Below are 16,208 nucleotides of genomic sequence, written 5' to 3' on the forward strand. Positions count from 1 at the left end.
CTGGCTGGCTGGCCTTTCTTATGATGATGGCTGGGAGCTTCGTGATTCGTCAGCAGACAAGACGCAGACTTCGAATCAAAGAGCACCAGGTGACCTTTTCGTATCATGTAGAATGTCATACATCATCCGTCCGCCTCCGAGGCGCCTCCGTACCTTGGCTGACCTGACCCCTTTTGCCTCCTCCTCCTCCTCCTCCTCCTGTTCCTGTTCCTCCTCCTCCTTCCTCCATGACCGAACCAACTCCGTGAAACAACCTCGCCGTGGGTAGCTTGTCGAGCGTGTGTGCTTTGTTGCTTGCTGCTGCTGCTGCTGCTTCTGCTGCTCGCTTCAACATCCATCGCCAACATCAGCTTACCCCCCCTTCCCTGCGTTTGCGTCTCCCTCAGGGTCTCCCTCAGATCGCAACCGCCCCTGGTTGTATCTTGAGCTCGTCTGCTCGTTGCCACCCAAAGCCAGCGTGACACACACGCCAGCCGCGGCCCGGTCGATGATCACAAACGAGGCCGGTCCGACCGTCGAGGCCGTCGGCGCCTTTGCCCAACGGCTTCAGCAACGCGCCCGGCATGCCGGCGTCGGCTTTGCCGGCCTGGCATCCGCCATCCAGGCCCTAGGAAAAGCCCTGCACCACGTCCAAGCCGAGACGGGGAACCCGGGCTCGCCCTTGCTCCAGACCGGCTCGACCCGCGAGGCGGCCGGGACGTCGGTCTACGCACGGAAGCTAAGGGACGTCGTCGAGGACGGCGACCTTGTCCTCAGGCAGGTCTGGACGTTGCTGGACAGGTATGAACACGCCGCCGCCGAGAACGGCCTCGACGTGGACCTCGCCGAGAAGGCCCGCAGGATCGACGTCGCCCAGAACGACGTCCTCTCCGTGGCCGCCAAGATGGACATGTTCCTGGACACGGTCCCGCGCCGGGCCTCCGAGGCGACCGAGGCGACCGAGGCGACCGAAGACGAGAATGATATGGAGATCCTCAGGCCCGACGTCGACGCGGTGGCTTCTCGGCTCTTTCGCCGCCCGGGCGACCTGCCGCTCGAGACGGACGAGGAGGAGCTGTGGCAGACGTTCAAGACGGAGCTCCAACGCGACGGCTGCTCGCCCGAAACGTTGCGCGAGAACAAGGTAGCGTCCCAATCATCGTTCTTCTCTCCTCCTCCTCCCTTCGTGGCGGCCACAACGGACGCTGAAAATACGACGTGTCACAGAACCACCTGCTTGCCTATATCCGCGAGCTCGCGTCTTGCAAGCGGGCCGCCGAGGGTACCGCGCCGCCTGCTCGCGGCGTGCCCGATGCCGTCGTCGATGCCCAGGCTCCGCCGGACGCTGCATCGAGACCCCATCGGGACACCGGGCACCCCGTCTCCAACGAGGGCCGGAGACGCGTGCCCACCCCCGAGGCGACCGACCCCCTCGCGCACCGGCCTCGCTCTCCCGGCCCGGACGCTCCCTCGCTCCCCCCCCTTCGCTTGAGCTTTGAGCTGCAGGACGCCTCCAAGGACCGGCCCGACGCCGGACCGACCCCTGCCACCTCCCACGCGGCCTTCATTTCCACCCGGGACCTGATCGCCCTCGACCGGCATCGTCTCGCCGAGGCTCCCCCAACGACGGATGCCTCCTCCACCACCACCTCCTCCTCTTCCTCTTTCTCCTCCTCCTCCCCCTCCCGTCCCGCAGCGCACCCCGCCTTTCGGGTCATCATCCCCGGAACCTCCCCCGTCCACCGCGAACCCGAGCCGTTGTCTGCCGATCCGCAGCCCGCCTTCCGCTTCATCATCCCGGGCACCTCTCCGGACCGTCAATCCGAGCTGTCTCGGATCCGGTCGCTGTCCCTGCCCGTGCCCGTTCACGTCGCCGACGACGTCATGCCCCCGGCGTACTGCACCAGCCCGATGGCCAGCTCGCTCCCGCCGCCTCCCTATTCCAGCTCGGCCGACGCGTCCTGGGACCCCTCCGCGCAGGGGCCCCCGGCCGCCGGCCGGCTCACAAGCCACCTCCGCCCGGACGGCGAGGGCCGCCCCATCCCGCTGGACGCCAGGTGGACCAAGATCGACCGCCGGCTGGTGTCGCCCGTGGTGCTGGACAAGGCGGGCGTGCGCTACGAGGCGACGCCGACGTTCGTCGCCGTGCTCGGGATCCTGCCCAAGGAGCAGATCGAGGAGTTTGCGAGGCAGACGGTCGAGGTGAGGGAGGCGAGGGGGGCGGCTTACGTTCCTGACGCCGGGGACGGGCGGCAGCAGCAGCGGCGGCGGCGGCGGCGGTCGGGATCCAAGGACGACGATGACGATAGTGAGAAGAGGGCCAAGGAGGACGCGCCGAGCCTCGAGACGTACGGGTCGAGCTACGGCGGCGGCGGCGGCGGCGATCCCGGAAGCAGAAGGAGGACAAGGAGAAGAGAAAAGGATGACAACGAGAGCGAGTCCGACTCGTCTGCCTCCTCCACCTCGTCCAACCCGGACATCCCCCGCCGCCGACGCGGGGAATACACCCACACCCCGCGCGACCGGGAGCGGTACAACCCGCGCGAACCCCTCCGCAGCAACGCCCGCGCCCACGCTCACGCTTACGACGCCAAACCCCTCACAGTCGCCACCGCTGCTACTTTCAGTACCGCCGCCGCCGCTGCCGCCGCCGCCGCCACTACCACCACCAGCAGCACCAGCACCAGCACCAGCACCAGCACCAGCACCGGCCGCCGCCACCGTCGAGGCAGCGACGCCGGGCCCGCCCGCGGCTCGTCCGACGAGGACGTGCCTCGGACCTACCGGCGCCCGACCATCGTTCCCTCCCCCGCGCGCACGGGCAGCCCCGGGCATAGCGACGACGGCGACGACGGCGACGACGAGAGGCTCGCGTCGCCCTCGAGCACCGTGCAGCCCAAGCCGATCCTCAAGAACCGAAACACGCACCACGTGAGGTTCGACGAGAGCGGGCCGCGGGAGGTGTCGCCGCCGGGGTCGTCGTGGCGGTCGGAGCGGCCGTCGTGGAGGGAGCGGGACAGGGAACGAGAAAGAGAGCGCGAGAAGGAGAGGGAGAGGGAGAGGGAGAAACGAGAAAAGTCCCGGGATCGGGATAGGGGGGGGAGAGAGAGGTCTCGCGAGAGGGACGGGGATCTGGACCGGCGGTCCTCCAAGCGGCAGACGGACCGGGATCGCGAGAGGGATCGGGACCGAGACCGAGATCGGGATCGCGAACGGGAGAGGGATCGGGACAGAGACAGGGACAGGGACAGAGATAGGGACAGAGACAGAGACAGGGACAGGGACAGGGACAGAAACAGAAAGGATCGGGATAGAGACCGCGACCGCGACCGCGACCGCGACCGCGATAGGGACAGAGATCGGGACAGAGACCGGGACCGGTACAGAGACGACATCGACGACCAGCGCCCAACCAGCCGGCGGGCCGCCCTCAAGGAAGCCGCCGGGGCCATCGGCGTCAGCGGTGCTGCCGCCACGCTCATCACGGTTCTGACGCAGGTGGTTGAGCACCTCTGAAAGCCTCGGATCGGATCAGAGAGGACAGGAGTTGTATGAGCTCCCCCTCTGGCCTCCTCTCCCTTCCCACCCCACCCCCCCCCCCCAAAAAAAAAAAAAAAAAAAAAAAAACGAAAAGAAAATGCATGACAAGTTCCACGACGACTTATTCACCTCTGATGATTTACGACGTTCACGTTCTCACGTTCTCACGTTTCACGACCATGAATCACGACTAAAGACTTGGGATGGATACCTGCCTGCTTACCTACCTAGTTTGTTTTCTTTTTCTGTCGCACTGATCAAGCCTGTTGAGAACCCCTGGAGGGGTTTGATGAATGTATGGTACAAGAACGAGATACATGCCATGACGCAGACGAGAGAGATGGATCTGGTGAGGATACGGGGTTGGATTCGAGATGATGGAGGCTGCAGATCTTCAGAGGTAATGGTAATCTGGGGGCATGGATGTGGAATTTGTCGAGCGCTCAGATTGTTCGACCCTACGTGTGTGTGTTTTTTTCTTTCTTTTTTTTTTTTCTTTTTGTTCTTTTCCTTTTTTCCCCCCTAGTGTCAACCAGGAGAGGAACAGCGAGGTTCAGCTTCACTCTTTGTGCGTTGCCGTCACGCCCTGAACAGGCTGTGAACAGATGTACTATAGGTATCGTGGTCTTCATGAATCCGTACCCTGACTCCTGACCCTTCTTCGCCATAGATCAGCGTGGCGATGCTCGTTGCTATCGTGATCGCGGCATGCCCAGTCCCCAAAGAACTCCTCTCCCCTTCCCTTCCCTTCCATATCCTAACCATTCTCATCACGCCAGACCCCCAAACGCAGCATTCAGCTTCTCCCAACCAGAACAGTAGGAACCAACAAACTCTTAACGCCAACGCTCCCAAACACCTCTCGAGCCAGACCTCCCCTTCCAACCCTCTCACCCTCTTGAACAATCACCGGCGCCTGCTCCTCCTCGGCGGCATGGACTCCAGCAGCCTCGTCACGCCTTGATCATATCCCCCCATCCCTGCCAGGGTAAGCTTCTCCCCCGCAACCTCCGGCTCGCCTTCCTGTGATTCCTTGCCCATCATCCTCTTCCTCAGCTCCATCTTTGCCCTCTTGGCTTCCGGGTCCTCGTATTTGAACTGCGTCGACGCCGGGGCAGGGACATCGCCTCCTGCACCGACACCAGCACCGACACCGGCACCGGCACCAGCACCGGCACCAGCACCGGCGCCATCTGCTGTGCCGGGTCCGGCTGCCGAGGTGGTGGCCGAGTCGCCATTGCTGCTCCCCGCGCTTACGTTGCTGATGGCGCGGCCAAAAATGTTGCGCTTTCTCCGGGCCGGGCGGGCCGCCGCCTCTTCGGAAGGAGGAGGAAGAGGAGGAGGTGGTGGCTGCAGCGGCGTCGACGCGTCGCCTCCGTTTCCTTCTGGATTGGGCCGGGCGTCGGTTGCCGCCGCCGAGGTCGCAGCCGACGTCGACGGGGCGTTCAGGATGGTGGTGACGAGCTTGTTCGAAATCGCCTGCCTTTCTGCGGCCGTAGCGTCGAGCTCGGGCTCGGGCTCGGGCTCGGGCTCGGGCTCGGGCTGCTTCTCAACGGGCAGCCCGGCTTCGTTCTCCGCGTTCGGATCGTCGTCCTCCGGCACGTCGTCAGGCTGTCCGATGTCGCCATCAGTGGCTTCCGAATCCGCCACTTCGCTGACAACCCTCCCGAACGGCTTGCGAGGGTTGCGAGAAGCCGCCGACGACGGCGGCCTGCTCCCCCCCTTCTGGGGGCTGGCGGACGTCTTGTTGAGCGAGTTGAAGGACGTTTCCGACAGAGGGGCCGACTTGCTCCGGAAGCTGATGTCGGCGTCGCTCGTGGCGAGGGCGTGCGTGGGTGCCGTGGCAAAGTCGGCCGTGGCCGCGGCCGTGGTCAGGGACGCGGCCGAGGTCTCGAGCGGTCGTTTCTGGCGCTCGGTCGGCTCTGGCGCTTCCTTGGCCGTGACGAAGGGGTTCTCGCCCGGATCGCTGCGGTGTCTCGGCTTGGCGCTTGGCTTGGAGGACGGCAGCAGGTCTTTGTCGATGGCATCCCGGGTGGATCGCGCGGGTCGCTTTTCCTGCCCTCGTTTCGCGCCGTCGTTCTCCTTCTCCTGGGCGGGAGCTTCGGCGAGCGCCTTCGGCCCGGTCAGGTTCTGCTTGAGCTCGGGGAAGAGGAACCGCTGGATCGGGACGTTGGACCCCGTGGCGATGCACTCCCAGAGCCAGTCGGCGCTGACAACGGGGACCTTCCAAACCAGGGCGAGCTGGAGCTTCTGCTTCCGCAGCGCCTCGAGCGAGGGGCACACCAGCAGGGACGTGTTCGCGGTAAAGCGCTCCTCGTACCTGGCGCCGAGCTGGCGGATGGACTTGTCCACCTGGTTCAGGTCGACGCCGGTGAAGCCCGAGGTGCAGATGGTCAGCTCCTCGAACCCCGGGATCGGGAAGACGGAGAAGGGCCGGCCGATGACGTGTTGCCAGGGGTCGAAGAAGTACTTCTTGTGCAGACACCTCTCGATGTAGAACTCGGTGATCTTGTGGATGCCGCTGGGCGCCGCGGGGTGCGTCTCGGGCGGCGAGGTCTGGGGCACGATGAGGAACCGGTGAGCCATCTGGGCGCCCGAGGCGGACGCGACTTCGTCTACCGACCGGCAGATCCAGCCGCCCAGGGAGGCGATCGTATTGACCAGGATCTCTGTCTTTTGGCTGGAGAAGCCGTGGACGTAGAAGCAGCACGACGCAAAGACGAGGCCGTCGTCCTGCACGCCCAAGGACGAGCGCTTCGAGGCCTGCGTCTCGAGCGATCGGCGTTGGACGGGCTGCGTGGGCTGCGTAGGCTGCGTGGGCTGCGTGGTGTGTGCCGTCGGCGCGAGCGGCGGCGGCGCGGGGGAGGCGGGGTTGTCGTTGAGGGCCAGGGTGGGCGCCGGCTCTCCCGAGGGTTGGTTTTTGCCCAGAATGTCCCCCCACAAGGTATCTCGCTGGCTGTTGAGCTTCATGCTGGCCGTCTTGCGCAGCTTGCGCTTGCCCTCGTCCTGGGCGGCAGCGTTGGATTCGCGCAGCCTTTTCCCGAGGGCCGAGACGCGGGGCTTCTGCTTGTTCCAGGCGTTCTTGCCGCGCTCGTGCTCGGGCAGAACGGGGTCGTAGAGCTTCTCGTCGAGGATCAGGCCGCGGTCGATGCTGTCGTAGACCCATTCGACGGACACGATGAAGAGGTTCCAGGTCTGGGCGGCGCGGTACTTGCGGCCTTCGGGCCTCTTGGCGATGAGGTGGGTGCATCGCCGGGTGAGATCGCCGGTGTAGAGGCCGCCGTTGGCCTCGATCAGGTGGACGAGGCGCTGGCGCTCTTCGGGGTCCTCGACACCGGTGATGCTGCAGAGAAGGCGCCCGCGCTCCGTCTCGCCGCCGTCGGGGGCGGGGTCGCCGCCGCAGGTCTCAAAGGTGCGGAGCTGCCACTGCTGCTCGAGGGCGAGGAAGTCGATCTCGGCGTCTTGGACCCAGAGGTGGCGGACGGCCTCTACCCAGCCGGCGGCCATGACGCGGATGTCGGGGCGTTCCTTGGCGACATGGCGGTACTTGGCCGTGTTGTAGTCGCCGACGATGAGGTGGGTGCAGTCGGGGGTCAGGTCGTATTTGTGGACGCCGCCGAGCTCCGTCGTCTTTGCTGCAATGTCGGTCTGGAGCGGAGCCAGCCGAGGGCCCGGGCGAGTTAGCTGTTGGTCGGCGCAGAGGGGGAGGAGGAGGAGGAGGACGGTCAAGGGAAGAAACGGACCCTTCTCTCGGTGGGAATGTTTGTGCAGCAGACGACGACGCCGCGAAACGGCTGGGCCGAGTCAAACAACGACGGGTCGCCGTGCAGGATGGGCGGCGGTGTGCCCATGGCATCTCTGCTGGGTCTTGCAGAAGGCGACGACAAACGGCGACGGCGGTGGTGGTGGTGGTAGTGATGGTGGTGGTAGTGATGGTGGTGGTGGTGGTAGTAGTGGTGGTGGTGGTGGTGGCAGACGGTGAGATGTGAAACGTTGATGTCACCCCGAACCGAAAGCCTGGAACCTGGCGTCCACGGGAACACGCAGGGCGGAACAAAAAAAAAGATAAAGAAAACGGGAAAAAGAGAAGACGCGCGTGCCGCGTCGCGTGAGCAGCTGACTGAATGGCCTTTCATGGGGATAAGGGTTAGGGTTACTTAGACAACCACAACAACACTCCCCCCCAAGTACCGCTCGCGCTTATACGCAGTGGACAGACAAAGAGACATATACATCTCTCATGCTTCATGACTGTGGTAGTAATCCCTTCGACTTTTTTTCTTTTGCTTTTTTTTTCAATTTTTCAACTCTAGTCATGGCTCCCTTTTCTTCCGGAGCTCAAACCCCTGCAACACCACCTCCCTCTGAGCCTGGGTCGTAAACTGTATCTCGACCTCTTCGGTCCTCTCACCCTCACCCTCACCCTCACCGGCATCCACCACCACCGCCACCGCCCTCCCCTTCCTGCACTCCTCCTCGGTCGCCCACACGAACCTCACATGCTCGTTCGGATCCAGCACCACCTCGGGCAGCGCCTCGTCTCCGCCCTCCGACCTGACCGTCTCGACCTCGACCTCGCAGGTCACCTTGGCCACCGCCCGCCCCCGCCTCGTCAGGAACACGTGCTCGTCGCCGACCGGCCTCACGACGCGCCGCAGCTTGAGCCCGGCCTCCTCCCACAGCTCCCGCGCCAGGCCGTGCAGCATGGTGGGGTCCTCCGGGTCGCACGCGCCGCCGGGCACCTCCCAGCGCAGCGGCATCGAGTCGTGCGGGGCGCGTTGGACGATGAGGATGCGGTCCTGGGGTTCCGACGGCGGCTGGTTGGTGCCGGTGCCGGTGCTGGCGTTGCTGTCGGTTGCTGCGGCGCTGCTGCTGCTGCTGGTGGTGACGGGGGCTCGGGAAAAGACGAGGGCGCCCGTGGCGGCGCCGCGGACGAGGGGCCGGGCGGAGAGAAAGGTGCTGGAAGGGACGTTGAGAAAATCCACGGCGGGGGTGTGGGTGAAGGTGAACCCGTCGGGTGGGAGGTCGCGAGCCATGAGGATGGTGGTGGTAGGGCTGGTGGTGGTGGTGACGGGAAAGCTTTCTGCTGCGTGGTTCTCCGAGGGGAACGGACGGAGGACGAGGATGCCAAGGTGTTCCAAGGACAACGGCAGGTTGGAGGGTTCTGAAGATATGTGGGGGGGATTTTAAGGATGGCGCGATTCAATTCAACCAGACAGTTTGACGCCCCGCTCACGCTTACGCTCTCAGCTCTCAGCCGAGCCCTATGATGTAGGAGCCTAGCTCAGCCACCACCGACCCGTCAGGTGCTCAGCAAGAGACGCCCAACGCATGCCCTCTTGCTCCGGTCCGGGCCTGAGAAACCCGGATCCGGCCGGGCGAGCCATCTGAGACGGACGGCGGAATGGATACGTTTGCTGACGTGCCGGAGCGGAGGTGTGTCTCTGAGAGCCCTCTCTCGGTGGGGTTGTCAGCCTACCTACCTACGAAGTACTACTAGTACTTGCACACATTCTGCACGGGTCCCGGCATTTCCGGCAGGCAGGGTCAGGTCAGGCCATGGAAGCGTGCGAGCGCGGCTTTCGGGTTCTATCCGAGCAGCATGCCACTTACACGGTAATATGTCGAGGGCGATTCCAGTCTCATGGCATTTCAAACAATGGGATTGTGAAACCGCATCCCTGAGGCCGTCCGGCCTGCACATGTATGCATGTATGTATGTACTGTATATGTACATATGCACTGAGAACCTCCGTACAAAGCAGACGTACTGCGTACTCTACACAGGCGCTGCGAAGCGCCGGCCTGCGCCGAGCTTCTTGTCTGTTTGACGCGATGCAGAAGCGAGGTTCGAGGGTCCGCCGTTCCAGAAAAGCGGAGCGCCGGGGGGGAAGGGGGGAGAGGGACACCGTCATTGGCCAGCAAGCGGCCGACCAACACCTGGCGCCGACCGCTACGGCCCGTCTTTCTGCCCGCGACAGGGAACAGCGCAGCAACGGCGAGCCCCTGACGTGTTTGATCTCCCGGCGATATGGCTGCTCTTGTCGCAGAGTGCCTCTAAAGCACTCACGCTCAACGGCTTGGCCGGGGACGCCTGGCTTGGCTCCCTGGGGCCAGCCGCCCCGTTTCGCGGCTCTTTGCGCAGCCGAACGGCCAAAGCCCCTCTTCCTCGGCGCAGGTTGGGAGCAGTCGAAGCGTCATGCGGAGGGCATTGGTCCAGACAGCCGCGCGTCTGTTGTTGCGCGGCTCCTGCATGCGCCCAGGATGGGTCCGTTGGTCCACGGGGGATCCTGTATTTGGAGACTTGCCTTTTGGCAACGGCGTACTGGCGTCTCGATGCGGACTGGCCTGAGACAGGCCCCCGGGGGGGGGGGGGGCTTGGTTTTGGTGTTGTTGCTCCGTAGCTCCCTTACCCTTCATCTTCCACCGGCTCGTTTTTTATTCCTTTGCTTTCATTGGGAGGTTGTTTTGTTTCTCACCAACTTCCATTCCTTTCCCTGGAGGAGTGTGTTTGTATGTTGGTGTGTGTGTGTGTGTGTGTGTGTTAGTTTGCTTTCTTCTTTTCCTCTCCATTCGCTTTCCCTTTTGTCACTCGTCGCAGGGCGTACCCTACGCATCCCCAGGGCGCCTCGACACCGCAATCGAGCTTTGGAGCCTGGTCTCCCACATATCTTCTTTTCTTCTTCTTCGCCGCCGTCGTCGTTGGCCTCTTCTTGTCGAAGACCTCGTACATGAGAGCGGCTGGCCGCTGTCCGGCGTTTCCTTTCTCTTCTTGTCTTGTCCTCCTGCCCGCCATCATCGCCCGGTGATATTCCCCCTTCGCTCTCCCCTCCCCATGCGGACGCACCCGACGTGACCCGTATCCTCTCGCCCGACGCCTGCCATGGCAGTTTCCATGCTCTCTACCTCGGCATCGGTGTTGCTACTCTTCGGTCTCGTTCACCATGTTGCCGCCGCCCGCCCGGCGTTCCACACCACCACGCACGATGAGGGCTGCATCCACCTCCCCATCATCCACTCGACCAACGTCCACGCCTTCACCAACAAGCGCGGCGTCCAGATGCAGCTGGCGAACCGTTCCGATATAGCCTACTATGCCCAGCGTACATACCACCTCTTTCCCCCCAGGTCTCTTTGTCTTGCCACCTTCTTCTGACGCGTAACCTTCCCCTCCCCCTTCCTCTCCGCTCCCCTAGTCAGCATCGGCACCCCACCGCAGCCCGTCTTCGTCCAGCTCGACACCGGCTCCTTCGAGCTCTGGGTCAACCCCGACTGCAGCACCGTCAAGGGCGCCGACGCCCTGTTTTGCGAGCGCATCGGCCAGTACGACACGTCCAAGTCGACCACCGTCACCTCCCTGGGCACCAGCAAGACGCTCAAGTACGGCATCGGCTCCGCCAACATCAGCTACGTGACCGACACCATCACCCTGGCCGGCACCTCCACGGCGCTGCGAAACGTCCAGTTCGGCGTCGCCACCTCCACGTCGGACGCCTTCGCGGGCATCCTGGGGATCGGCTACGGCATGGGCATCGCCACCAAGTACCCCAACTTTGTCGACCAGCTCCACGCCCAAAACGCCACCCGCACCAAGGCCTACACGCTCGCGCTCGGGAGCAAGGACGCGCGCGAGGGCATCATTGTGTTTGGCGGCGTCGACACGGCCAAGTTCGCCGGCCGGCTGACGAGGCTGCCCATCATCCCCGCCGAGCGGTCGCCCGACCGCGTGCCGCGGTTCTGGGTCGACCTCAAGGCCATCACGCTCACCCCGCCCAGCGGCGCGGCGAGGTCGTACGAGGGCAGCGCGCGGCCCGTGTTTCTGGACAGCGGCTCGACCATGACGCTGCTGCCGCGGAACCTGACGGCGGCCATCGCCCGGGATTTCGGGGCGGCCGAGCCCGACGTCCACGGCTTCTACCGCATCGACTGCGCCCTGACCGCCATGAACGGCACGCTGGACTTTGCGTTTGACGGCGTGACGGTCAAGGTGCCCTACAAGGAGCTGACGCGGGAGGTGCCGACGAGGCCGCCCATGTGCTTTTTGGGCATCATGGCGAGCGACAAGTTTACGCTGCTGGGCGACACCTTTTTGCGGTCGGCCTATGGTACGTGCGCGCCGAGCCTTGATCCCTCCTCCTCCCGTGACAAAGACACGCCCGAACCGAACCGGGCCGGCTGAATCAGGACCCTGGGGATGCGAGCTAACACGGGCGGAACCACCAGCCGTCTTTGATCTCGAAACCAACGCCATCTGGCTCTCCCAGGCCGACAACTGCGGCTCCGCCCCCGCCGCCCTCAGCGACATCCGATCCCTCTCCGCCATCACGGGCGCGTGCGGGCCTGTGACCGACGCGGCGGCGCCGATCACGCTCCCGAGCTCCACGCCGGAGGCGACCGAGACCGGGGTGGAGGCCCCGAACCGCGTCAGCGCCGGCACCGGCACCGGCACCGGGTCTGGGTTCGGGTCCTCCGGGGCAGGATTCGGATTCGGATCCGGATCCGGATTCGGATCAGGATCAGGATCAGGATCAGGAGCAGGAGCAGGGTCGGGGTTGGGGTCTGGATCGCAGGGCCAGGCGGCCGAGACGACATCGGGCGCGACATCATCGTCTCGGCCATGTTGGAGGAGGAGCGTAGGTGCTGCGGGGGGGATCTGGAGGGGGTTGGCGTTGCTGGTCGCGCTGCATCTGCTTCTTGGTACATGGTCGGGGGCATGAAGGGGCCCTCCACCTCCCCATTCCTCGAACATGGGGTTTGTTTTTCATACATACATACTGCGCGCGTCGCTCCAGTTCTTCTTTTGATGGTTTGCAGCAGCGGTAATACCCCCTTTTTATTCGCGTAATGTGCTCGCTTGGTCGGCACATGGTTTAATTGTACGGTAGATTCGTGGCCCCTCTTTTTTGCGTCGGCGGCTTGCTTGCATCTTCTCCCTGTCCCGACCTACCTAGTGAAGATGCGTACCGACAGAGGGGAAGACCGCCCCGAAGCTCAAGGACATTGCCCCTCCTGCTCCTACATCAGGCGCTCGGGTGGGGCATGCGTGCTGGTCTGAATCGAGGGCTCATCGACGAGGACAAGAATGTGTAAAGAGGCTCCCAGTTTCATAACCACGCTTTTGTGTACTGTGTACGGAGACACTCGAAGGCCGGGGGAGAGGGGGTGGGGTGGAAGGATGTCAGGGCCTTGCGAGGTTGGCATTTTGTACTTGATTATGGCCACCCTGCGGCTGTTCCTTTCCGAGGTTCCGCAGGCGTTTAATAATGATTGTGTCAGGTTGTTTTGGGACCGGGTCCTGTCCGGTGGTTGAACGAGTTGGTGGTGTAATTGCAGGGCAAGTTTGTGCGACTATTACTACGAGAACACGACAGCCCCTGAGCCGAGGGGGACCGGCGACCACAACCTGAACCGAACTACCCCAACCCAACCATGTGCTCTTGTTTATTGTTTGCTTGTTTGTAGTAGTTACTGTATGTACAAGACGTCGTACACTACTTGTACGCACATGTTGGGCCCGCACATGAGAGGACGGCTCGAGTTGGGATCAGGAACCGCCCGGTGAGGCGGTTGTTGCGTGTTTCATTCCGTTCCACAACACGAAACACGCTTGGCCGCGAGGGCCGTCAGTGTCCGTCGTCGTCGGCAGGGAATTCTTGTTCGCCGCAACGCGCCGTCCTGTTGTCAAGGCCGCGAACCGTGCAGCCCATCCGGTCGACGCGGCTGCTCGGCCGGCCGTTTGTTGTTTGGGTGGGGAGAGAGGGTCTGGCCCGTTCTGTGGACCAAGGTGAGACGCCACATGGGAGCTTGGGGAAAAAAAAACAAACAAAACAAGAGAGGTTGAAGGTTTGGAGAAGTCCTACTAGTAAAACAAAGCAACAAGCCAATTGGTCACCTTGGGGGGATTGCTTTTTTTTTTTTTTTTGGTTGCCGAGCGCGAGCGTTTGTTGTTGACTTTCACTGGGTAATACCTAACTAACTCGTGTACTATACACAGTAGGTAATTTGTGATGCGATCAACAGAAGTGAAGGCCGTTCGTCTGGTTTGCAAGCCGCGAGCTTTGTCCACCCGAAACGGCCCCTGAAGCTGGCGGACGCGGCCGTTCAATCGCCACCCAGGGGGCCGAGGTGGAGCCAAAAGTGGAGGCTGCAGGTAGATGCAGTCAAGGGAGTCCCGTCAGGGGGGTTTCCAGGTTGTTTCACTTCGGATTGCGGACCTGGGCAAGGCCTTCGATACGAGAAAGAGGCAATTTGGGGAGACAGTGTGCCCTGGGTACCTGACGTTGCTGCTGCTGCTGCTGCTGCTGGCTGTTGTTGTATGTACTGTACTGACTCGGTAATTATAATTGCTGTGTACCTTGGGTGGGCTGTTACTTGTGTCGCCGCAACCCGTGAGAATTCCAGCAAAAGATCAGGAATCCTAAAAAATAAAAAGGCCCAGCTGAGCGTTGAAAAATACCTAATACTGCGTACATAGACCTGGGAGTCGGAACGTGTGCTGGCTGCCCGACTTCCAGGTTGCATAGGTCTCTTGGGTTCCCGTTGTCGCATGGCCCGCCTGCTGGTGGATCGGTGCATCAGCGCATCAGGGCATCCAAGTAGTGTACACAGTAGGTGGACCGTCCCATGGGGGCTGTGCCTCCTGTCCCGACCCGCCCTTGCAGCCGCCGACCTGGGGAGCTTCCGCGCGGTTCCAAGGTTGTATTGTTCCTGCAGTCGGGTGTGCAGGGGGGGCCGCATGCTCGGGCGTCCGGGGGGTGGCAGGTCCACGCGTGGCCCATCTGCTGCTGCTCATTCCTTTTTTCATGACGCTCAACCCTTCTCTCTCTCTCTCTCTTTCTCGGCCTTTTCCCTTCTCACAACTTCCAACCCATTTGAATACCTAGCACCGTTTTTCTTTTCCTTTCTCTCTCTCGCTCTCTCTCCAACTCAACCGAAACTCTTATCGTCCCTCGTGACGCCGTCATTCCTTCACACCACTTTGTGGGTTTCTCTCTTCTCGACACTCGCTCCTCCAACCTAGATTATTACTCGCTCTGGTGACGCAATCGCCAAGTTTTCCAAGTCGTCAGCCAGCCTTCATCCCTCGGCCTCGACAACCCGCTCTACGCACTCCCCCTCGATCTCGTATCATCCATCACCATGCGTCCCACCACGGCTCTCTTCGCTAGCGTCCTCGCCTCGGGCGCGTCGGCCGAGAACTACCTCGGCTTCAACTCGGGCGCCACCCTCCCAGACTACTCGGCCAAGTTCAAGAAGGACTTCGAGGCCGAGTTCCGCACCGCCCAGAACCTCGAGAACGCCCCCGGCACCTTCAACGCCGTGCGCCTCTACACCAACATCCAGGCCTACTCGGAGACGGACCCCACCGAGGCCTTCGAGGCCGCCATCGAGACCAACACCAAGATCCTCCTCGGCGTCTGGGCCTCGGGCACCAGCAACATCGACAACGAGCTCACGGCCCTCAAGAAGGCCATCGACAAGTTCGGCACCAAGTTCACCAGCCTCGTCATTGGCATGTCCATCGGCAGCGAGGACCTGTACCGCGACTCCGAGACGGGCATCAAGAACAAGGCGGGCGTCGGCGCCGGCCCCAACGTCATCGTCAAGTTCATCAACGACTACAAAAAGGCCGTCGCCAACACGCCCCTCGCCGGCGTGCCCATCGGCCACGTCGACACGTGGGACGCCTGGACCAACGGCACCAACAAGGTGGTGATTGATGCCGTCGACTGGGTCGGCGTGGACGAGTACCCCTACTACGAGAACGGCAAGGGCAACAACATTGAGAACTCGGGCCAGCTCTTCGACCGTGCCTTCGCCGCCGTCGAGGGCGCCGTGGGCGGCAAGCCCATCTGGATCACCGAGACGGGCTGGCCCTCGTCGGGCCCCACCTGGGACCTGGCCGTCTCGAGCGTCGAGAACGCCAAGTACTACTGGGATGAGGTGGGCTGCCGCAAGCTCTTCAACAAGGTCCCCACCTTCTGGTACAACCTGCGCGACTCGAACCCGGACAACGAGATGAAGTTTGCCATCACCAGCAACCTCTCCACCAAGCCCCTCTTCGACCTCACCTGCCCCACCACCTTCCAGACCACCGCCACCATGACCTCGGCTCTTCCCTCCTCCACCGACGCCTCTTCGACCGGCTCCAACGGCGGCAGCTCCTCGACCGGCAGCTCCGGCGCCGCCTCGAGCGACGAGGCGATCGTGGAGGGCAGCGCCACGGGCAAGGCCGTTTCGGCCGTTGCCGTCCTCGGCCTGACCCTGGTGGCTGGCCTGTTTGCTCTTTTCTAAGCCATGGATGCGAGCAACGATGGGCGAGAGGGGAGGGGGTACCGGCCGGATGGGAATGGGGGGCAAGTGACTGGTGTATGGAAAACGTACCTTGCAGGTCTTTTTTTTGTTCTCCGCATATCATGTCTGGGGTTTTGTTGGCCTTCTCTGCCTTTCCGGCTTCATCGGGGTAGTAGCTGGCGAGGGGATCGTTGCATATACACGAGTTTATTTACTAGACAACTAGGCGCATGGTAGACAAGGACAGGAAGCTGGTTTCCGTTTGGACTCTCTCTCACCTTGGCCTCTTTCGCTTCTTCTGCCTGACGTGTCTTTGTGCGTGCGTGCCTTGCTGCTTCGTGACCGTTGAACCAAGCGTGTACTGCTGGGCTTCCGCGCACCGATGTCCCACCTTA

The 16,208-nt window shown here is 62.7% G+C and overlaps 5 protein-coding genes across 5 annotated transcripts; 3 read left to right on the forward strand and 2 right to left on the reverse strand.

Annotated features, from left to right (window-relative positions):
- Positions 1–487: 487 nt before the first annotated feature.
- Positions 488–3,495, forward strand: VTJ83DRAFT_1341 (uncharacterized protein; the record flags this gene model as incomplete). Its single annotated transcript, XM_071007490.1, has 2 exons — positions 488–1,123; positions 1,207–3,495. The coding sequence occupies 2 exons, from the start codon at positions 488–490 to the stop codon at positions 3,493–3,495; spliced, it is 2,925 nt and encodes a 974-aa protein (XP_070870694.1).
- A 930-nt stretch (positions 3,496–4,425) lies between these two features.
- On the reverse strand, positions 4,426–7,370 carry VTJ83DRAFT_1342 (uncharacterized protein; the record flags this gene model as incomplete). The annotated part of the gene is made up of 2 exons (XM_071007491.1): positions 4,426–7,167; positions 7,263–7,370. 2 exons carry the CDS (start codon positions 7,368–7,370, stop codon positions 4,426–4,428), a joined length of 2,850 nt encoding a protein of 949 aa, XP_070870695.1.
- Positions 7,371–7,832: 462 nt separating this feature from the next.
- Positions 7,833–8,555, reverse strand: VTJ83DRAFT_1343 (uncharacterized protein; the record flags this gene model as incomplete). Its single annotated transcript, XM_071007492.1, has 1 exon — positions 7,833–8,555. One exon carries the CDS (start codon positions 8,553–8,555, stop codon positions 7,833–7,835), a length of 723 nt encoding a protein of 240 aa, XP_070870696.1.
- Positions 8,556–10,402: 1,847 nt separating this feature from the next.
- Positions 10,403–12,236, forward strand: VTJ83DRAFT_1344 (uncharacterized protein; the record flags this gene model as incomplete). The annotated part of the gene is made up of 3 exons (XM_071007493.1): positions 10,403–10,622; positions 10,716–11,624; positions 11,743–12,236. The coding sequence occupies 3 exons, from the start codon at positions 10,403–10,405 to the stop codon at positions 12,234–12,236; spliced, it is 1,623 nt and encodes a 540-aa protein (XP_070870697.1).
- A 2,422-nt stretch (positions 12,237–14,658) lies between these two features.
- On the forward strand, positions 14,659–15,813 carry VTJ83DRAFT_1345 (uncharacterized protein; the record flags this gene model as incomplete). Its single annotated transcript, XM_071007494.1, has 1 exon — positions 14,659–15,813. One exon carries the CDS (start codon positions 14,659–14,661, stop codon positions 15,811–15,813), a length of 1,155 nt encoding a protein of 384 aa, XP_070870698.1.
- Positions 15,814–16,208: the final 395 nt, after the last annotated feature.

The sequence above is a fragment of the Remersonia thermophila genome, chromosome 1 (genome assembly GCF_042764415.1).
Source record: "Remersonia thermophila strain ATCC 22073 chromosome 1, whole genome shotgun sequence".
NCBI lineage: Eukaryota > Fungi > Ascomycota > Sordariomycetes > Sordariales > Chaetomiaceae > Remersonia > Remersonia thermophila.